The sequence below is a fragment of the Rhopilema esculentum genome, chromosome 15 (assembly GCF_057945365.1).
Source record: "Rhopilema esculentum isolate cy_ngs chromosome 15, ASM5794536v1, whole genome shotgun sequence".
NCBI classification, from domain to species: Eukaryota; Metazoa; Cnidaria; class Scyphozoa; order Rhizostomeae; family Rhizostomatidae; genus Rhopilema; species Rhopilema esculentum.
Genome location: NC_142829.1, coordinates 1,356,938 through 1,379,666, shown reverse-complemented (window position 1 = coordinate 1,379,666; position 22,729 = coordinate 1,356,938). Strand labels below are relative to the sequence as shown.

Here is a 22,729-nt window from a genome sequence, read left to right as displayed (position 1 = left end):
CATAGTAATTGCCTTAAACACCATGGTATTTGAGTTTACTCAAAACATTGTGTTATTAATTGATTGCTTCAGGACATTTGTCCCTGTAGCATGTATAAGATTCTTAAGGCTCTTACGCAACATGCATTCTTTGAGGTAACTGAGTTTCATGCGAGGTGAAAAAGGATTGCATTATTGATATTGTCATGCTGTTTGATATAAGGTCGTTTTTTAAAATACATTGGCAAAGCATGCCGGTCGCACTAAGGCCTTTTATATTGAATGATACCCTCCCCATGAAACACCTGTTATTATTCAGTCAAATGACAAGTATCAAGTATGTTTATTTTCGCCCAATAATTTAAAGGGAGTAAAATAATGTTGCTTATACCGTAAACAGATATTTCAGAGAATGATAGCAAGAAAGAAAATTTCATTTTAATTTCTTGATATGTTTTATATAAAGCAATATTTAAAGTGAAGTTTTAAAAAATTGATACATCTCTTCCTAAAATGCTACACTGAATTTATTGGTTTGGAAAAACCATATACATTTCAAATCTTATAAAACATCTGTAATCTCTTTATTGCAATACAAACTAGGACTACTCATTTTGTAAATATTCAAAAATGGTTAGTGCAATAAATAGAAAATGTCATGAATGGGGTCATTAAATTGTTTAATCCTAAAAAGCAGCAATTCTTTTGATCACAAAGCTGTAACTCTTTTATTTACAAATTGTTCAAAATTCCATCCACAGAGAAAATGATCTTTTGTAAGTTATTGTTAAAGCTTGATTGTGGCTCACAGCATCATTCGTTGCTGTGAAAATCACCTTGCATCTGCTGTGTTCTGCCATTGAACATCAATTTGTTGGGTGGGTAATTCAATGTATATATATTTATTTGCAATCACACAACAGGGTAGCTTGGTTTTGTTGCAATACCACATTGGTTAGCAAGGTTCCTCGACATTTTTATATACCCTTGATCACCCCAGCTTGTTCCCCAGCTGCAAGAAAAAAACTTTATGAAAACAAGAACAGTTCATCTTTGTAGAATAAGGACAATCAGAATTTTATGAAATTTCAGTACAATTTTCACACTTTATCAAGGGTCTATGGTGACTCTTGACACCCTGCCACAAAGTATACACTTCCTGGGTATACAAAAAATTGGTAAAGCAATAATCAATGCAATAAGCAACTGCAAAACTGACTGTTAGGAAAATAAGCCAAAATTACCTTCATTTTCTAAATATTGCAAACCTGTTGCATTACTGTTTATAATTTATCACAGCTCAATAACCAAATAGGTCTCTCACCTGTTTTTGACAAGCCAATAGTCCCTTCCACCTTCAGTTCCATACCCAACTACAAGTACAGCATGATCCAGATTTGCAAGACCATTACCACAGCTTGGCTCATAGTACACACCAGATCTGTAAGACTGAAATGATGGATGACTGGCATCTATTGCCACAGAGATTGGTCCTATTGTTGCTACAGCCTGTTTAAGTGCTTCCTCATCACCACTTGGAAGATCAACATATCCTGTATCTGTAGCACCAACATACTGTGATCTGAAGTAACAGTATCCAAGTTCCTAAAAAGAAAAGGATCAAATTAAATTACATGAAACTACAGTGACAATCCTGAAAGCAAATGACCCTAAACAAAAAGTTCCTATTTACAATCACTCTCAATCTTTAAAAGAGCAGAGATAGCCATATAAAATGCCTACCACTGCTGGACAGCCTTTTTGTATTATTTTGTTTGAGTTTCTGGCTTTTTTAGGACAAGGGGAAATGAGGACGTAAAAGAAATAATTGATGTGGTAGAGCTGGGTAGCATCACAGCCTGACAGCCTCACATTCATGTACCCTTCTTGCATAATTCAATTATCTCCCAGCTTCCATGCATTTTTGCATGACTAGGCCTTGCCTGAGACTTAAGAGTAATTCATGAACATTAGTTGACATACCCTTGCATAGTATGGGTATCCTGTCTCAGTGTCAATACCCTTGTTGTCACGGACGTATTTGAAAGAATTTTCCATCCATCCACCATGACATCCTTCGTTGCCATAACTAGTTGTGCAGTCAACAAGGTTTTGTTCACTCAAGGAAATAAGAATTCCAGTTTTTCTAAAATGTTGACCTTCAAGAGCACCTGTCTGCAAGTAGAAAAAACATATCAGAAAGGGTAATTATACATAGACAAATATGAGATTTTGTTTTCTCTACTGACAAGCTGCTTCTAAATTGAATAGTGGTGACACATTCAAAGTGATTAAAATTGCGAGGAAATAGCAACAACCATATCTATAAATTTTTTAGAAATATCTCATTGCAAAATCTGCAAATTTAGACTAAGGAAACATAACTTACTGAGCTGAATGACCAACAGGACCCACATTGGCCTTGGTTTTTCACAGGAGTCACATACCCTGCTGTTCTCCAGTCAACAGATGCAGGCAGTTTGACATTGGCAAGTTTCATAAATTTGGCAGTTTTGTTAAAAAGTTTGTCTGGAACACGAACACATCCAACTGTTGTTTCCTTGTACTCTGTATGTGTCTGCAAAATTGATAGTTCAGGTTTAGAAATTATTATTGGACCTAAGGTATCCATAGTTGCATTTTCATTTTCAAAATTGCTGGTCTGAAGGGCTGGGCAGGGACCAAGAGGCATTGCAGATTGGGGTTGCTTAAATGTTTTGTGTGCATAAACCAAGGGCAAGATGATAAAGTGTAAAGATTTATGTGCCTTTTAGGAGTTAAGTAAGGGGGAGGCTAAGTATTGTCTCTCCAGTCCTTGTGGCTTGGCTGTGGGCGAGTTAATATACTGTACTAGATTTCACTTACCAGATCTGATAGATGGTTCAACCCTTTCTTGTATGAGTGGCCTCCCTCGGCATTGTGTCTGAGGATGTCCTGTAAATTCATACCCCAAACTGCACGCCTAACGCTTTCTTCTTTCGTCTCTTTGTAAAACTTTCCGTGCTTCAGCTTCCACTCGATCCATGCTGCATCTTTCATTATGTCGTGCTCCGAAGGCACGTACATGCCAGCAACCAACGGAATCAAAAACAAAATTAACTTCATTTTGCTTGGTTTTCTAAAAAGGAAATGTAATAAGAATGAGATTTACTTGAAACACACGATTCACCAAAAGTTGCTATATTTATGCATCACCAACATAACTTCTACCCCGACAAATTCATTACTTCCGTGTTCAACGGTTTTAGAAAGGACAAGTCAATGCTTGGCAACACCGTCAAATGAAATTGTTAGAAAAGTTAGTGTCCTGATCCTTCGAGGTTACGTACCTACGTAGAGAGTGCAGGGAATGATATTGGAAACTTCCTAGAATGTGTCTATAAGAACACCTCTTGTTACTTGGAATGCTGCAAATGAGACAAACAGGCCTAACTGTTGAATATTTGAAACAGTGATAACAAAATTTTACTACAGATGAGGAAATATCTTACCTTTAGGATCGAGACCACTCCTTTGGATTTCACTTCTTCTTTGCTAGTTGATGGTTCACAAGCAGGGAAAGTGCAACTTGCGGCCAATATAGCATTGATTCGATTTTATAGATGACAAATTCGTGTCATATGATACCTCACATGATTTCCCGCCCAAACCATAAAGCATTTCGATTGGTTGATTGCCCCGTGTGCAAAGATCACATGAGTACAGAGAGGTTGTGTTCTAAGTAAGAACAAAAAGAAGGCCTCATGTGTTTTCGATGTGATACCTCACGATAAATTCTTTGCACACGATAATTGCCTTCGTATACTTATGTAAGTAATTTGTGGCGCCTCTTCAGCTCTCCTTTTCTTGTTGTGTAATACACAGGCCGCCGATGGGGCATAATACAATTTTTAAATATTTTGTGCAATCACTTTCTTGCAATCGTTCAAAGCGTTTCACTGTTTCTAGGCATAAATTTGTCCCCTTGCCAGGGTTGTAGTCGTAAAATTTTGACAAGGGGGGCTCTATGAAAAATATAAGTTGTTCTTGTCATGTAATCTTGCAATCTGAACCTGACGAGGGTTGTTGATTTTTTCCGATCATTATGGACCAACCACGTAGCTGTAGATGTCGGCCAAGGTTGGCAAACTCGAGCAGATTTAAAACAAGAAAACAGATATATAACAAACAGAGGCGAATTTGCCACTGACAGATACATTTACACTAAATCAAGCTCACGGAATTATAAATACTACCAAATTTCAAATTTCAAAATATCATTTGGAAAAACTGTAGCCAGAGGGGGCAGGTTGTTGTTAAAATTTTCATTTGTGCCCCCTGCAGCTACGTGGCTGTTGTGGAGTGGTGTGAGCGGCAGCTGGGATGAATACCTCATTACCATGGGATTCTCGGGGGAAACTTCATTGAAAGTGAAGGGTGGCAAAAATTTTATATTGCTTAAACTTTCAAGAAAAAACTTTCAAGTATGCCAATCTTAGGATAGCCAGAAAATGCATCAAAACATTTACAACATCGGGAAGGAAGATCATTAGCAATATTTTGTTAGTGGAGGCAAAAAATCATCTTGTTCTTATAAAAAGAGTGTAGTGTATCAAATAATAAAAGCAGGCAAGACAGAGTCAAATAATAGTAACCGGTTGCTGATTCAGGCAATTAACCCCAGTTCTAAAACCAACACTATAATATCAACTGTCTATTCAAAAGTGCAACTGAACCAAATCATTAAGAAGTCTTTCAAAAATTTTCTGTCTTTATATGTCAAACCCTGTGTACATTTTTATGGTTACAATGCTTGCGTTTAGACCTGTCAGTTGTATCTCTTTCTATTTTCTGGTTTAGTCGTCAATGGCTGACCTATGGTGAAGCAACAATTCTTCACAGCTTTTTTGCGTTCCATGATTCTTGGCTGTACCCCCCACCCCACTTTTTTCGAAAATTTCAACAAAGGGGGGCTGCACCCCCTGAGCCCCCCACCACTGCATCCCTATTTAGCTGTGGTATTACTTAAGAATAAAGGCCTTCACTCCGGGGAGGGGGCCACTGTCCCTCCTGCCCGTTGATAGGAGGGACAGTGTCTTATGTATTTGTCAAAGAGATTTGTATGAAATCCCGACTATAATGCCTTATTCATGACGAAATTTCTCAAAACTTGTCAAAAAGTTTCTTATGACAGCAGTTAGCCCATTTACAAGATGCTTACAGAACATCGAAATAAAATTACAGTTAGAAAAGAACTAGAAGAAGCTGGGAATTCGTTCAAATACCCTTTAATGAATCCTGGCCCGCTTGCCCTTCAAACGTTTCGGCGTCCCTCAACAAGGGATTTGAGATTCGCCCCTTCTCCCTGTATTTTTATCGTGGACTGCAATGAAGAGAAACGTGAGCATGTTAATTTAAACTGACGTGATTGAAGAAATAACTGTAAACACAATACATCGCAAGGGGTAAAGGGCCCCCAACCTATATTGAGGCAAACAATTTCTGACGCTGTACACTGGGGTCACAAAAGTATGGAAACGGTGCTTGAAAAGGAGGCTCACAGAACCCAAAGGCCTAAGCCGACAGTCTTTTAAAACTGAAGTTCCGCGCTAAGGGGTTTTTGTAACGAACGCTTTCGCCACGAAATTTTTTGCGTAATTCCAATGGTTTTTGAACCAAAATAAATGGGAAAGATTACCTTACTGTTTTGTGGTTTAATAGACATAGAAACGTTGGACCGGTGCTACAGAAAATTTCTGGAAAATGTCCCAAAGTACAGACGAACCTTAATAAGAATAAGATAATTAATTAAACTTGAAACTTAATACGTGCACCTTTGTTCTGACTTATATTACCGAGAAGATCATTTTGGCCCAGACATCAGGCTTTAGGTTATTAAAAGTGATATCAGGTGAACAGTTTCTAAAACTGGCATTTAGTGATCAAAATAGTTTCCTTGCAAAAGCAACATAGACGCTTTTGGTGTAGATGATATTCTTAATTTCAAAAGCATAATAAACGTTGAACGTTTTGCTTTAATTTTTTGATTGTCATATGCTTAGATAACAGGTAAATCAGAATTTAAGATAAACAAGTCATAAACATCAAATGTAGCGCAACTCACCTTGTGTCAGTATTGAAACTTTAGAATTAAAGTGCACTGTAAACATCGCTTTCTCAGTTATAATTTTTCAATAAAAAAGAAGCTTTAAGCAGTTTACTTCGAATTTCAACATTTTTCGTTTACGTTTCTTCAATAAAGTGACACTTCGAGGTCATCTTCCGTGAATACTCAGAGAATCTTTTGCAGAATTGTTTTTAAGCAATGCTTCAAAGTTTTGCTGAATTTTCCCCCTTAAAACAGCAAACATATCATTAAATTTTCTTGAAACCGAAAGTCGAAAGAATAATAATAATAATAAAACAGCATGTCCGGCTTGCAGTGCTTGCATATGCATGCACTGTTTGCCTCATGCAACGCTGCAAATTACTTTAGAAAGTTCCTTCCATCTGTCCCTGTCTCCAGCTATTTTCTCAATATGTCTAAATCGTCCCTAGTCTTAAACTGTTTAACTTCCATATCATTTTTAATGTTTCCCTCAACAATATCATTATGTAATTTCACTGGCAATGTTATTCTTTGATTTCCTCTGTATTTCTTAGCATTATTTGGTATTTCAAAGTACCAATCTATGGCTTGTTGACATGGTGCTTCCAATGGGGGTCTTAACATATGACCAAATGTTCTCCATCGAGTATCTTTCATACCTTTGCTTAACTCTTTTTATTCGCATTCTTCGTACAATTGTCTGTTTGTTAAACTTCGGTATCTTGGTGATATTTATTCTCCTCAGCTGCTTGAGATGAATACAATTGAGAGTTTCTGTCTCCTTTTTCGTTAGTCACCATGTGCCAAAATTTTATGTCAATAATTTTTTAACTAGGAATTGCGAATGCATTTCCCGCCATAACATAGCTTGCGCCATTGCGAATGCATCGTTTCCAAGCCCTCTTCACCACATAATTCTGATTTTGAAATTGGTCGGCTTAGGCCCGTGGTCACTTTGAGCCGCCAGTTTGGCCTACCGTTTCCATACTTTTGCTACTCCAGTGCACCTATCAATTTTGGTTAAATGTGTTTGTTATATGAAAACATTGTCTTCGTTTGTCAAAACATCAGCTTTGTCTATATGAAAACTTTGGCTACTTAAATACTTTAAAAATTGTACATTCAGTTCCGTAGCATCAAAAGAATCATTGGGGGCACCATTTTAAGAATAAACCATAAGATGAACCCCATATTAACACGTGCCAGGTAGCATGTTCATTTTCAAGTTTCAATACGTGTCTGTCGTGTCCTTTTAAACATGTTGCTGTTTAACCAACATGTCACTACGTGTGTAGGCTCATCTATTCTACGAAATCACGATATTTTCTAAAAATTTTGGCTTATAAAAAAACCTTTTGCGACGTATTTTAGCAGCTTCCATCTAGACTGATGTTTCCTTCAACAGACTGAATCGACTTAATTTGAAACGGCAGATATCACTGTTATCGTTTTCGTCAAAACCGGATTGACTTGGTGAAATTTCCCCTACTGAATATTCTTTCTGATCAATATTGGTTTTTCTGTCAATGAAAGCCAATATAAGCATCAGAATAGCTCCAATTGTGCAAGTGGAGCCCGATAAATAGAATGCAGTGTCGTAGGATTGGGCTTTGTCGAAAATGAAACCTAAAACAAGAGAAGAAACAATACTTGGTAGAAATGACAAATTAAAAACAAATAAGATAGAATAATGAATCATATATGTCCTTTCGATCAGGCTTTTTAAGTGTAAAAATAACATTATTTCTTGCAATGATTAAATGAAAGCTGAAATTTTTGTAGCAAGTTAGTGGAAAATTTTTAAGTGCTTTCATACAGTTATTTAGATCCAAATTTTGTTTGACAAACTTCTCCTTTGAAAGTACGAATTATTGATTGTATTAACAAGATATATCAGAATGATTAAAACGTATTAATACCTGCAATAGGAGGTCCTGACATCATGAAAATAGCATTAATTGCCATCAGATTGGCCAGACCTTGAGACATTTTGTTGCTGCCAACAGTCTCCAAGACAGTAACTGCTATTTGGCCAGCAATGCAACCTTCTGATAACCCGCATAAGACAGCGTATGATAAGATGGCAATGTAATCCTCTCCAAGTGGAATAAAACAATTCCCTAGGCCAATGCATAGCATTGAAAATGCAGTAACCATCCTGACGTTCAAATGGAAGAAGTTGATAAGAAAACCAAAAACAACTTTCCCAATTGTCGATGAGATTGATAAATAGCTTATAAGCATAGTAGCCTTCATTGTAGGGATCCCTTTTTTTGTGGCAAGAAAAACCTGAAGAGAGAGAAATGCGAGAATTTAAATGTCAAAACTGGAAAAAATAAACTTTATGAAGAAGAATTGCTTTGATAGTTACCAAGCATTTCTGAATTAAGTGAAATAAAGAAAGTGTTTTATATACGACAGTTTAAAGAGTGAAGATAATTCTAAAATCAAGTTTTTGTCTTTCTTTATTTAAAGTTGGTACAAGTCTAGCAGTACTGAAGCTTATCAAACCAACAAATTAAAATTAGCATTGCACAGAATAATGCATACATAACCATTGTTGCATATTTATTGCTTGAATAGGACGCAAGTACAATTAAAAAAATGAAAATTCTGAAATTTTTTTCTTGACTGTTTGTAAAATTTTGGGAGTATTTTATTTCATTGGTGATTGAACTCAAAATTTGGCTTCATCTTTATGACATGGTATAAAAACCGTATATTTCGTAATGTGTTTTAAATTTGGAATTTCTAAAGTTATATAGACAAACATTTATGGAAAATATTTAATCCATAAATGATAGATTTAAAACGTTAAATGGTATATATAATTTCATCGCAAGATATGCAAATGCTCAAGATCTTTAACAATTGACCGATAAAATTTGTCCTTCTGATCTAAGTTGATGGTCGAATGTTATTCTTAATAATTTAACAATCTTACTTTTTTGATAGCACAACCATTGATTTGAATTTTAGATTCCTCTCAATTAGATCGGTTAGCATTAAAATTCATAACCTTGATTTTTTCACCGTCGAGTGGCATAAAATTGCTACAAAACAATTTATCAGGTATAGCTGCTTCTGACTCTAAGTCGTCAGTTAGTTCATTTATATCTGTACTTGACATGCCAAATCGCCAAATATGACGTCATATCCTGGGACGCAATAAGATTGAGTGGTTAAAATGTCACTTTTAAAGATGTTCGAACCTTAAATTTGGTACAATACATGTCATTGGTCCATACATGTTTGTAAAGTTCTTAAAACATCTATACACAGCCAAATGTTCAACCATATGGCTTTGTTTTCTGCATCGTAGCATTTAACTGTCATGAAATCATTGTAGTTCTGTTTGGTTCAACTAGAAAAGAAAGGGCGGCCCTGTTGATGGACCAGCAACTGGTCTGCTACAAAGGGTTTTGTTAAAGAGCTAGACAAAAATTGTACTGAGTCTTTCTCTGATTCTGAATAATGTTTTAATGTTTCAAATATAGAAAATAAACAGGTCTTTTAAACAAAAGGAGAATACTCGTAGCCAAAGAGCTTTTCAAAGTGAGGCTCCTTTTGGCCTAATAGTCACGGTCACATCATGTATTTGATGATGACAATAACATGGTTGTGTTACCAAGAGCATTTTGATCAACAATTAAAATATGGACATTAATTGAAATTTACTAACATAAAATAGACTAGACTTTTTACTACTTAAAATAGACTGCTTTTTATTGGATTTGCTTTTTTGCAGCAACAAATGCAATGTACCCTCTAATTGGTCGAAGATCCCAAATGAAAGTGCTTTATCATGCTCCATAGAGATGCAAAAGCTCAACTTCATGAAAAAACCATAGCGAGCTTTAAGCCTGATTTACACGAGACGAATTTTTTCGTGCGAAGCGAATTTTTCGCCGCGAATGCGCGAAAATTATGCGCAGAAGTGGAGATTAGGAAATTCGCAGCGAATTCGCAGCGAATAATTCGCTGCGAAAAAGTAGAAACCATTCCTACTTTTTCGCTGCGAATTTTTTCGCCTTGTAAAATAAACCAATCAGAACAGCAATTGAAGACATCTGACACGAACCCAAAGGAAGGGCTAGCCCGAATGGTACTACGCAATGTAAACATATCTAATTCAAAAGTATGCAAAACGACAGAAAACTACGCAATGGTTCAAACAACAACATGGGTGAAGAATGAGTAACCTATGACTAGGCCTAAACAATGCTGGGAAAATCCCGCACCTATAACATAAACAATGCAATGGGACGTTTCTAGCAACAGGCGTCTTTGGTGCAATAAACGATAAAAGCTCCTCATATGTAGTTGGCGACATTCGAAAGTATTTATTCCTGGTCATGTAAGCGTAAGTCCCTTACCAAAAGATGAAACTCCCCCTTCTGTAGACGTTCTGAATAAATTTTTCGAACCAAGTACCCCTTTCTTTGCTTTTTTGCTCGCTTTTTTTAATAACAACAATCTTCGAACAGACGCCATTTTATTTTGCATTATTCGCGGCGAATTCGCAAAAGAAATTCTGCCAGTGGAAATTGAACTTCGAATTCGCAGCGAATTCGCAGGCGAAAAATTCGTGGCGAAAAATTCGCTTCGCACGAAAAAATTCGTCTCGTGTAAATCAGGCTTTAAACAAATGTTTAACACGGTTCAATGCGAAACATCGAAAAACAAGTTTGATTTATTGCAAGAAATATTCTGGAACTTTTCAAAAATATGAAAATCAAATATCTTGAAAACTCTTTGTTCCAGTTTTCTTTTAAGCGAATTTGTCTAATGGTTCCAAAAAATGAGGCCAAAATATTATTCTGAAGCTTTAACAAAAAATGATATTTAGCTGCTTTTGACATTTGGTGAAAAAAATCAACTGTTGCCTTTGATCTATGGCCTGTGCCTTTGATTTTGATCTCTGACCTTTGCCTATGACTTGACCTTGGAAATGCAATTAAAAATCAACACATACAAAAATAAAAGCAATGAATAAATCGTAAGAAATAGATTAAGGGGAATTTTGATTTAAACATATGATAACAATTAGTAAGATTGATGGTACAGGGAAACTTACCAGGTGGACGTATGGAATGAAGAATCCAAAATGAAACACAGCCATTGAGGCAACCATTACGACATATTTCTTGTCAGTCCACAAGTCGCCTCGAAAAACGATTGACTTGATTTTATAAATCAATAACTGTTGCTGCTCAGTATCTTGGGGAAGCTTGTGACGTTGTTCAACGCACATGAGCATTTTCTGAGATATAACGAGGGAAAGCACGATGGCCGCCAAAAACAAATACGTCCATTTTATTCCATAACTTTCCAAGCAATGTTCAATAATTGGGGCTAAGGTGAATGTGCCCAGACCACTTCCACTAGTAGCCAAACCATTGGCCAGTGTAAGATAGCGTTTGAAATAGGTTTTGAGGGCGACCACTGTGGGAAAAAAGGCGAAAGAGGAACCAATGCCAAAACAGAAACTGTATGTTATGTACAGAATTGATATATCGCTTGCGAACGACGATAACACCAAGCCAATGATGCAAATAAGGGACCCAAAAAGGGAGACGTAGCTTGCACGCGTCACTTCGCACAAAGCATTGCTCAACGGGGTCATGAAGAAAGTCATACCAAAAGCCAAAGATCCAAGCCAGGCTGAGGAACAAAAAATCGTCACTAAATAATGAAAAACAAATAAGTAAAAGAAGAGAATTTGTAAAAACTAATTATCCCATCATTCAAGTCAATGGTTTATATAAATTGTTGCTTCCTCTTATAGCTAAGGTTCTTTGGAGATGAAGAACATAATGGAGTTGTTTTTGGAAAATCGAGTGTTGATGTTCTTATAATGGGTGTTTTTATTGTCAAAAAGTGTTGCACATTTTCCAGAATAACATTGTAAAAATGCGCCACATAAGAAATTTTGTCTATACAATTTTTGTATAGTCAAATGCACATTTGCTGTATGTTTGCTAGAAGAGGTAAATTGTTTTTAAATTAAGCCTTATATTCAGTGGTTTGGGACATGGAGGTCATAGGCCCTCTAGGGCACACAATTTGTCGCAAAATAGTCTCGATCCCGGAAAGTATGCTACTTCCATATTTAGTGACCCTCTCTCGGGGTCCCCGATGCTTTCAGCCCTTGAGGCGATGTGCCCTAAAAATGAAGTTCATGCATGACACGCCCTTCCATCAAGCATGACACGCCCTTTCTTCAAGCATGGCACGCCCTTTCATCAAGTATGACACGCGCTTTCATCAAACATGACAAGCCCTTTAGTCAGGCACGGCAAGTTTCATACATTTGGAAAAAAAAGTATTGCTTGATTTTTCTCAACAACGTATTCCGAGGTGGCATATCTTTCATGCTTTGATTTATCATGCTTCTAAAATTGTCAGTGTTCAGGATGGAAAATGGGGGGGGATGGAAAATGGGGGGGGGGATGGAAAATGGGGGGGGTTGGCAGGTCAAGGGAAAATTTAGAAATCATAACAAAAGATTTTGAAAAAAGCTCTCTTGTCTTGCAAAAGTTAGGGGGAGGGCATGCCATGTGTCCATTTCCTTTTTACATCAAACACATTTTACTTCCCGTCTATACTTTCGCTGTCGATCAATACTTCAGACTTTATCTCGAGACGAAGATAAACATGTGCGTGTCGAGCTCGAGACGAAAGCGTTGATCGGTGGACGAAAGACAGAAATGTACATATTTTGCTGTAGCTTGCCTCGTTTCTGTTTTGTTTTCCCAACCGGACGGGATTGAAAAAAAGATAGGGAAAAGACCATAATTCAAACACAAAGCTAGGGCAAAAAGTAACAATAAAAGTGCGACCTAGAGAAAATTTCCAGATTTGCCCGACAGATACACTAGCAGCCATAAATTTGCCCGATAAAATCTGCTTTTTGAGGATCGGGGGGATGCAGCAACCCCCCCCATACCCCCATACCCCCCAGCAGTTTCGCCCCTGACTTTCTCTAAAAAGATAGTAAATTATAGAAAGCGTCCTCTTATATAATCTATCCTGTCTCCCCTGCCATGTCATGTTCATATCAGAGTACAATTTCTGAGCTAAAAAACAATCCCAGATCCTTTATAACGATTTAATGTTGCCAAATATACGAATATTTTAAAAAACCATATCAAGGTGAAATGGGTACCCTGACAAGGCAGAGCCCCGTTGGCCCCCGTACTATCCCTATTTGAGTATCCATCTCTGCAGTTTTGGTGCTAAGGTTGAAATGATGAAAAATAGCATTTATAATCTCATATTATGCTTCTCTAGACTACAATCTACAAAATGAACTTGTTCTAATCCAAACCTCAAAAAATTGCGCCGAGATACATCAACATACAGATAGGGCATGCGTTCGTCAACGAACAAATTTAACTTTTGTTTTATGCGTGGAGAACTCCTCATCGAAAGGCCTTACCAAGCATTTTGTAGAGTATGGTCCCCCAAAATTTCCTATGTTATCACACCCATATTAATAGACATTGGTTTCATTTAAAAAATGGGGACACAACACGCAGCCTGAAAAGAGGGGGCACGCAACCCAGTTAGTGGAAAGCCTGCCTTAAAAACGAACCCTTTCTTTGAATCTAACCTTCCTTTACTTCTCCTTTTTTGGTCTTCTGATGACATCAATCAAAAAGCTTTTGAGAAGAAAAAATTCAACCTGACTGTCGACCAGAGCAGGAAGCTATGAGGGCAAAAAAAGATTATTTCTTTTCTTTTTCAACAGGGCAGGTCTAAACAGAGCTTCAATACAAAGGAATTGTCTATTTCGCGACCTGTGGTGAAGTGGCCTATTTGTATAAGAGCCTCATAACAGCATGTATCCACTGCAGGAAAGTTTTGCAAAAAAGCTCACCTGAACTTTGATTATCCGTGTCAAAGTGATCCATCACACGCGGATGGAAGACTCCAAAATTGCTCAGAATACCAAAGCAAATAAAACCAACGAAGAAGTTACTAAAGCATGACAACCAGCTCCAGTATGAATCCACCGTATCATTTGAGTTCGTTTTTGGTCTACCCATTTTTTGCAAATAGCCCGTCTTTCGGCAAGGAATAAAGTCTCTCAGCTCTCCGTCGCTTTGACGTTTATAGAAGTGAGGCTTGATCCAGCACGATTCCCATTATGGTTTCGATTCGTGACCAAAAGAAAACTTCAGGGAATAGCCACTGTGTCAAGACCTTTGGCTCACACCTTTTACCCGAGCCTCTCCATTCGAAGAGGCTTTGGCTTGCGATAGTTCCCTTTCGAAACAGTAAAGGCTGCTATTCAATGGTCTTCATAATTCTGTGCTTGCTGCCAAAGATTTTGGTAGCCCTTCAAAGCAGGGGGCACAGCAGTATCAAAGAAAGATAAACCGACCAACAACAGCTTGAACAATATTGGGCAGGAGGAATGGCTTGGCTCATGGCATGAAATTGGAAAATTAGTATTTCGCCTAACCAAAATGTCCTTCATCACAGTGTGGTCCGGCTTCAATAAAGCCAAAGAAAAAATTCAAACTGTGGCAGTGGCGGCTCCAGCCTGGGCAGGCCCGTCGCGAAGACGATTCTTTATTCTTTGGGGAGAGGGGGGGGGGGGGGCTGGTGTAAAAGAAAAATTTTGCCTACAGAATAGGCGTGGCATCTTAAAGATAGGTGTTGTTGTTGTCTCTTATATTTTTGAAAGATCTGTACAAAATAAAAAAAGACAACAAAGAAATTCTATCGCTGCACAGATACTGTTATTCTTATCAACAAACTAGAACAAATTTGAGAGGGGGTGCTGGTGCTGTTAAACCACGCAAGCAGCGTCCGGGTATTGCTGACTGTAAGGAAAATTTTAGTTTTAGTCCGTTCTTGGATTATGAATGATGTCGAAGTGCCAATATGTTCGCGAATTTGAGAAAAGACATACAAATAGAAAGTGCAGAAAGACAGTGTGTCTTAGGCTATAGATTTTCGATAAGAGATTAATTTCATTGGTATCGCAATAAACATAAAAATTTTCAAAAAGTCATTTGACACAGTTCAATTGATTTTAATTCTTCTAGATTTAAGCTCAGCCAAACGTTTTGAAATAATATCCAAGTTTATTGTGTCGGTTAAATGTTTTTCACATGAAATCAACAAAAGAGATTCTAAGCGGCTATTTTGTCATACAGGTTCTAAGGTACGTTTTAACAAGCTTCAAACGGCTGAAAGCTCTTTCATCTGCAGCAACCGTAAAACGCTCTTAACATTTCACTGAACATTGCTCAACATTTGTACAGTGATTTTTAGTGATGTTCAGTGATGTTGAATTGGGGGTGTTAAAACGCTCTCAACAATTCCACTAAACATTCGTTGAGCGATGAACTTCGGACTCTCAGAGATCAAAGACAAGTTTGGAAGATGAACTTCGGATACTCTTTTGCTTTAACAGTAGCTGCCTGATGATTTCCTAAGGTCAGGATATTAGTATTGCAACATGCTTTGAATCGCTATCTCATCCGATTTGCTTTCACTGTCAACTGTTTCCAAGCGTTTGTCATGGTGTGCCATTATACAATTTATAAAATTCAACCTTCTCTCAACCTCTTGGTCTTATCTGAGATCTTGACGCGTTGAAGCCGTACTTTGGCGCAAATTCCAAGTCTAGTGCGCTTGCGCCGACTGAACATTGTGTGTATGGGGTGTTAAAACGCTCTCAACATCTCCCAACAACACCTCTAACAATAGAAATGTTAGAGGGCTGGCCGTATATTTGATTTTCCGCTTAGTCTCTATGGTTGCATAAAAATTGAGAGTGTAGAATGGAAAATAAAAAACACAATAAGCTAATGTCAATCAAATTATTTTCTACTTCAGCATGTTGTTATTATATTTTATTATTATGTTATTTCATTATTTTAATATTTGGCATGAACTAAGCGTAACATTCTTGTCCTGATGATGGGCAAAATAGTCAATATCTTATAAGAAAACTGTTGCTTTTTGGAGTTTATTATCATTTTCTGGAAAATAATTTTCCGTTATCAGTGACCGAGAGCAAAAAGGGAGATTTTTTATTTTTTTGAATTTCCTGTGGAAATTAATTTAGCGAAAGTAGCTAAACTAGTCATGAATTATCTACAAGATTCTTCCCAGGACAACAAAGACTTGTCGGTGCCTTTGAAAAAATTGCATCACAGACATTTACATTTGATCGCTAGTCAAATGAAAAATCTGTGACATCGAATTAACAGGCAATTAAAAAGGATTAATTCTTGCTGCTTCGTACAACTTCAAGCAACTTGTAAGGTCGTTTACACGATCACATTCTGTGATCACATAAAATATGTGATGCAAATGTGACCTGAATATGATCGTGTAAACCGGTCTTTAGGAGTGAATATTCAAGGGCACTGCTTGCCCCTGTTAAACAATAGATTTTCCTGTTGCCTGTCAGTGATGTTCCTCTTGTTAATCTGTAATCCGTTGCCATGCCATTTCTCATTAGTTGCCATCACTTGTTGTCAGCGTCCTATTGTCTCTTGGTCATGTGTTATTCATTATATTGCCATGCTGTTTTATGTTGAGTCAGTCGTTAGTTAAAGCCGCCAAGGAAAGTCGTTAAATTGAGTCGTAGTGTAAAGCCGAGAAGTGAAGTCGTGTCGAAGCCGTTCCGTTTTATGAAGTTGCAGTTAACCGTTAAATTCAGTACAGTGTACCCGCCGAACATTATTGCCGCTGACGAATATTGCTTGTTGTATTAAATTGCTGAACTATTGCTTATGGTTTATATCGCTAATTATTCATATATTCTGGTTCTTGTTGGAATCAACTGTTGTTTCCTTTGTACTGGACTAACCAGGGCAACTGTAAAACAGTGTCGTTTTACACCTCCTCTGCCCCTCCTGGAAGAGGGCAGGAGGGGTAGCTGCCCCTGTAGCCCCTCCAGGGTAGGCGCCCCTGCCTGCTTCAATCTGAGCATTCATACCAGATATTAAGACCTGTTGGAGAAAATGTTGAGGTGCGGTTCGACCTCTGCCTTAATAATAGATCTTCTTGGTAAAATGTTTCTATTTATTGACATCTGTTTGATTCCGTTCCAACATGAGGACATAATAATTTTTTGTAATAATTAGAAAATTTGGTCAGAACACCCTGTTTAACTTAAACTTATCGCAACGTGTTCACCGTAATTGATAGAAATTTTGTCTTTAGAGGTTAATTCAGAATTATTTAAAAAAGAATGATTGTTGAAAATTGTAAGTTGGTTAGAGGATGGTTTATAATTGCATAATATCGGGAATGTTTTGGTTATAGATAAGAACTTTTGCACCATTTTAACTAGAGATTGAGGTAGGGTCAATTGTCTAAGATCCGTGACAGAAGTCTGAGGAACTAGGTTTGAATGCATTTTCTAAGGCAGCAAAGCCCGCTGATTAAAACTAGCTTGGGCTACCCCTCTCAAAATTTTGGGCGTGGCCAACAGAGCGTCTTTTTCAAAATTTACCATTTTCAGCCAAAACCTCACCCTTTGCAAACATTCCGATGCACATAAACATGTTATTTGCTTCAAACATGTTAGAAAACTGGAAATTAACAGCCACTACAATAAACTTATATAAATTTAATTCTAGTCTATTTTTAAAACTAGTTACATGAATTGCATGTACAAAAATCTGATATATAGCTGCAATGTGCCCGTGCATAGTTGATTCCTTCATATAACGTATTTGTATGTCTCACCGTGCGACAAAGATGCAGAAACAATCATAAACATAAGCAACAAAACTTCCTTCAACATCAATAGAAACACTTCTAACAAATGTTTTACTCGAAGGGAACTAAAACGTTAAATTAGAGAAGGGGCGTCTACCCTTGCACAACTAAAGTAAAAATCTTAATCATGTTCACATTTACTTTCCTCGCCAAATGTTGTTGATTCATCACTTAAAGTCTCACTTTCATCATCGCTTGTATCTGAATCTCGGGCCAGGGGCATCGCGACCGGGGGGATATGGGGGTGTCACACCCCCCCCCCAAAAGTATCTCGAGAGGAAATCTCGGGTAAAATCCGCCCAGTGGAGAAAACGCTTTAGGTAATTCAGAGACCTGCATGTATTAACATCAATAAAGGATCAAGCAAAGGTAGTTGTTCCTTTGGCTAAATATGATATTTCTTGATATGAAGAAAGATAAACAAACTAATGACTTGAAGATTTGAAGATTTCTTGTTGGCACAAAATCTAAAAATCCAGGCACTCTTTAGGTAAAATTGTGTCTTGTGTCCATTTCCCCTAAAAAGGCATGCTAAGATGGAAAGAGGGATCTAAATTGGCAACCAGTGCTGCTTGTCACCTAGCTTTAGAAGTAACTGACAACATGGAATTTTTCAAGACCACGGCGAAATTGTACCAGTTGTTTTTATCTGCTGTTCAATTTGTTTGCAAAAATAAAAGAATTTTCGGTAGGATTAGGAGGATTGCTTTAGTAAAATTTACTTAAAAGAGTGCATTTTCCAGGGAACTGGAAGCATCAAAATTCGAAAATTTTCTGGTCCTTCGCAGCAACCATGGTGCCACTTCGGGTAGTTGCCCGTCCCGGTATACTGATTTGGCAAAGTTATTAGAAAAGTCCATCATTATCATTTTTCAATGAATGTCGCCAATTATGTCGCCAATTATATGCCACACAGTTAGATTGACAAAATGTATTGCAGAGGTGTGTGACAGCAACTTAAAGTGCCTGTGACATGATTTTTTTTATTCTCTTAATTGAAGCGTTGCACTGCTCTTATAGTAGATCTGAACTATTTTTTTGAAATAAAAGCGTTTTGATATTGAAATTAAGCAAAATAGTGCGGCTTAGCCAAGTCGCTTTATCATCATTCGCCTTTCTTTTGTGACGTCATGGGAGGAACTCGTTATTGTAACAATGTAAGCGCTACCTTCAAAAATCTCATCCTCGCTGCCACTACTTTCTCTGGAAATATCGCTCATCTTGAACCTGTTAGATTTCCCTCATTGACTACGATACAAAAACTCGAAGGAGGAGGCGATCGGGTCCCTCCCGTGACGTCACTGTCTACTTATTCTGAAAACCAAGATGGCGAATTTTGGCGGAGAAGATCGCCAATAACTCCTTCATTTCTCACGAAACGTAAAAACTAACCTCAGAAATGAAAATAACAGGCCTTTTTACATAAGAATAGATATATAAACCCAAAAGTACGAAAATCATGTCACAGGCACTTTAAGAATTTCAGGTTGTTATTTTTTAACCAGGTAAATTTGTAGGTCAATTCAAATCATATGACAGCCAATCCATCTAAATTTCAATCATTAATTGTGGGTAATAATGACAATCACATTACAGAATTTTCTTTAAATGATGGCTTCAAAAATAAATGTAAGTAGCGAAGTAACTCTACTTGGAATTCAAATCGATGAACAACTAAAATTTGACTTGCATATTGATTAAGTCTGCAAAAAGCTGCCATTCAGCTAAACGCAATCAAAAGACTAGCTCGATTAATGGGCAGCAAAGAAAGAGTGGTGATTGTTACTTAATTTGTTCTTTGTCACTTCAATTGCTGCCCCCTCATCTGGTTATTCTGCAGTAATGCAAGCCAAAAGAAGCTCGAGAAAGTAAACGAAAGGGCCCTACGATTGGCCCTCTCAGACTACACTTCATCGTATTCTAAACTTCCAGTCAAGGCTGAATCTACTACAATTCATATTCACTCCATTCGGCTGCTAGCACTAGAAGTTTACAAAACTTTGCACAACTTGAATCCAGCCTTTATAAAAAACTACTTTCTCCCAAAACCCAAAAGCTATTATTATAAATTGATACTCTATCTGTTCCAAAGGTTAAAACGACAAGTTATGGTATAAAATCTATTAGCTTTTTGGGTCCAAAGATTTGGAATTCTCTTCCAAATGAAATAAAATCTTCAAAAATGCAAGTCAATTCAAAGTTCTTATAAAAGATTGGTACTTCGAAAATCAATGCGCCTGTAACGCTAGCAGTCAATGACTTCCATAATGCAATCTCCAGATCTATACTGTACAGGTACACATTTTCCATCAAGAATTTGCCAGCCATATTATAAGCCCCGGCAAAACCAGTGCAACATTTCGTCCAACAAATCCCAACATTGTTTGCGACTTTTGGACATTGTTGGACATTGTTGGATGCAGGGGTGGCCAAACCAGCGCAACATTTCATCCATCATTTGTCGATTTATCATCAACAATCCATAGGGCCTAACCTAATTCACTTATTGAGCATGGCGATGGAACTTGTTCACAATCAAAACGACAAAGATGTATTTGAAATTTTGTTCATAGCGATGAAGAGAGCAAAAGCATGGTTAAGCGAAGCAAGAGAGAGTAGAAAATAGATAAAGAGAAGACACGAAAAGAGGGTTATTTGAGAACATAATCAAACAAAAGCACATTCTTTCATAGTCTTCTTTGTTTGACGGACAGGGCCTAAAATAAGCGTTGATCTGACACACTTTGTGGAGTTGCAAATTGAGATTGTGGAACTGCAATTGTAGATAGTGTGGATTTGTAAATAGTGCATTTTCTTATAGTAAACAGTGCAGCATAAAATGCCAATCGAAACGCCTAAGATAGAATTAGGAACATCTTTTTCAATGCAAAGTGAAAGCCCAATCCCAGCCTTATGTATCGCACTCATTTCTATAAGTGAATTGCTATAAGAAATGAGCAATTGACAATAAAAATGACAATAAAATTAATAAACTTTAAAACTCGTACTGTTTTGAAGAAAGATGGACTCGGTATACATCTTCAACTTCAAGACATCATGTCAAGTTAGTTTGCTTTTACGACTTACTTAAAAAAACACTGAGCCTAAAGACCGAGACCGTGATTATGATTTCCTTCCCGCCCGTAATGTATTTTGGGATTTGTGTAGATGTCAGTAGATTGCAGAAAAAGATGCAAAACGATTCAGCTGAGGTGCTAAAGCAGTTGAACGATAATAAACCTCTCGGTGGTAGCTGGGAGGAACATTTAATTGGGAATGTTTCATAACATGGACTATAGCCCTCCCCAACTTTTTCCAATTATAGGTTAGAAAATATTTTTAAAGTTTTCGCTCACGAACCTATTAGTAGCAGTTCTTCTTGACTGCGAACCCGTTTTTGTTCGTTTTCATGATGCTTTAACTTGTTTGATCAAAGATAAATTTTTATTCCATCTAACTCGGTTCTGTATTTTTATAGTAATTGAAATCTTCTCTGAATCGTTATGTTTAAGAATAAGGACAGAAAGAAGCAAATGTTTTCCGGTGTTTCAAAGGGTGTGGCCGTAAAAAATCTAGGGCAGGCCCCCTAGCTCGGCTCCAGCCATTCCCCTATGGGCTGGTGCATGGTGTCTGCGTTACCAACAAGACGGGTGTGACAGGTCGTAACGGCAGAGCGTTGAGAAAAGAGAACACCACTTTTATCTGTATTCAAATAAAAATCCCATTCTCCTCTTATTTCCAATCTCTCGATTTATATACCTCTATTAATTATAATTGGCATATCACGTGATTACAGTTTACAATGTGATTGGTCCTGTTACACGGGGGGGGGGGGGGGGGAGATCATGCTTTCAAACTACGCGAAAAGAGAATAAGAAGAGACAAGCACAATTTGTACATAAGTGAGAGAAGGGATTATTTGCCATCCGTAACAAGGTTTTTGTTCATAATATCGAATTTTTTGAAGAAAAGATTTGATGACAAAGAATTGGATGGGCTGTATGCAATTAAAATGACTTTTGAAGGCCTCACTCAGCTTTTGCCCCGGACAAAAATTTTGCAAGATTTCATTTAACCGTGCATTGAAATTCGAGAAATAAATGACCAAGATCACAGAAATCTTAGACTTGGTCTCCGAGGAATTCTACCAGGCGAGACAATGGCACGCCTTCTCGCAGCAAACCCTAATTCTGCCGATGTAGAGAGGTTGATTCCCATCTACAAAAAGATAGTAACAGGTTGGCAGAGCAGCTTATCTCCAAAAACACTTAACAAATATATGAATATCGCAAGTTTCGAGTTCCGTGAACAGCTACAAAGATGTGGTTTCAAAAAACCAAAAACACTAGTCTGGGAAACAAGACTGATTTAAGGGGATTTTCGAAGGAGAAAGGAAAGAAAAATAACTTTGACGGAGATCAAAACAAACCATGTCAAAGGGTTTCCTTTCGATAGCTATTTGCTCACAAGTTAAGACATCACTATATGTTTCTAATTTTCTTATTTACCCAATCCATATATTGAAAAGAATCAGCTTCTTATACTTCTTTCATTTAAGATTTTACCCAATTTAATGCTATTTGCACTATAGTGGCAGTTTCTATATTTGCCACGCCCGTTTTGCCAATGGTAGCAAAGTACCACGCCCAAATTTTATAAAGAAGTGTGGATCTGTAAAAATTTCTTATTTTAGGCCCTGTTGACGGAAGCTGCCGCGGTTCATAAACTGAGTTTTCCTTTCTATCTTTTGTAAGTCGCATTCACAGCTTTCTAACCAAAACATAACAAATCAAATTGCGGCAGCCTTTTGTTTACCGCGCTTGCGCGAACGTGATTTTGTTGGACAGAGTGGCCAAACCATCCCAACATCGTCCAACATCATCCAACCTTTTTATCATAGTCAAACTT

General features: G+C 37.4%; 2 protein-coding genes across 7 annotated transcripts in view; both read right to left on the bottom strand.

Moving 5' to 3' along the window:
* Nucleotides 1-410: 410 nt before the first annotated feature.
* On the bottom strand, nt 411-3,628 carry LOC135685659 (procathepsin L). The gene is made up of 6 exons (XM_065201653.2): nt 3,471-3,628; nt 2,845-3,097; nt 2,369-2,557; nt 1,963-2,154; nt 1,304-1,584; nt 411-991 (listed from the first exon to the last, which is right to left on the bottom strand). Exons 2-6 carry the CDS (start codon nt 3,082-3,084, stop codon nt 892-894), a joined length of 1,002 nt encoding a protein of 333 aa, XP_065057725.2. The 5' UTR covers nt 3,085-3,097; nt 3,471-3,628; the 3' UTR covers nt 411-891.
* A 3,133-nt stretch (nt 3,629-6,761) lies between these two features.
* LOC135685658 (monocarboxylate transporter 10) overlaps nt 6,762-22,729 on the bottom strand; it is a 62,809-nt gene continuing 46,841 nt past the window's right edge. For 4 of the 6 annotated variants that reach the window (XM_089112711.1, XM_089112708.1, XM_089112710.1 and 1 more), the window contains 3 exons: nt 11,145-11,731; nt 7,987-8,356; nt 6,762-7,693 (listed from right to left, as the gene is read on the bottom strand). In XM_089112711.1, the coding sequence (XP_088968837.1) occupies nt 7,449-7,693; nt 7,987-8,356; nt 11,145-11,731 (1,202 nt within the window). In that variant the 3' untranslated portion in view covers nt 6,762-7,448. The other 2 variants (XM_089112712.1, XM_089112713.1) reach the window with 2 other exon arrangements.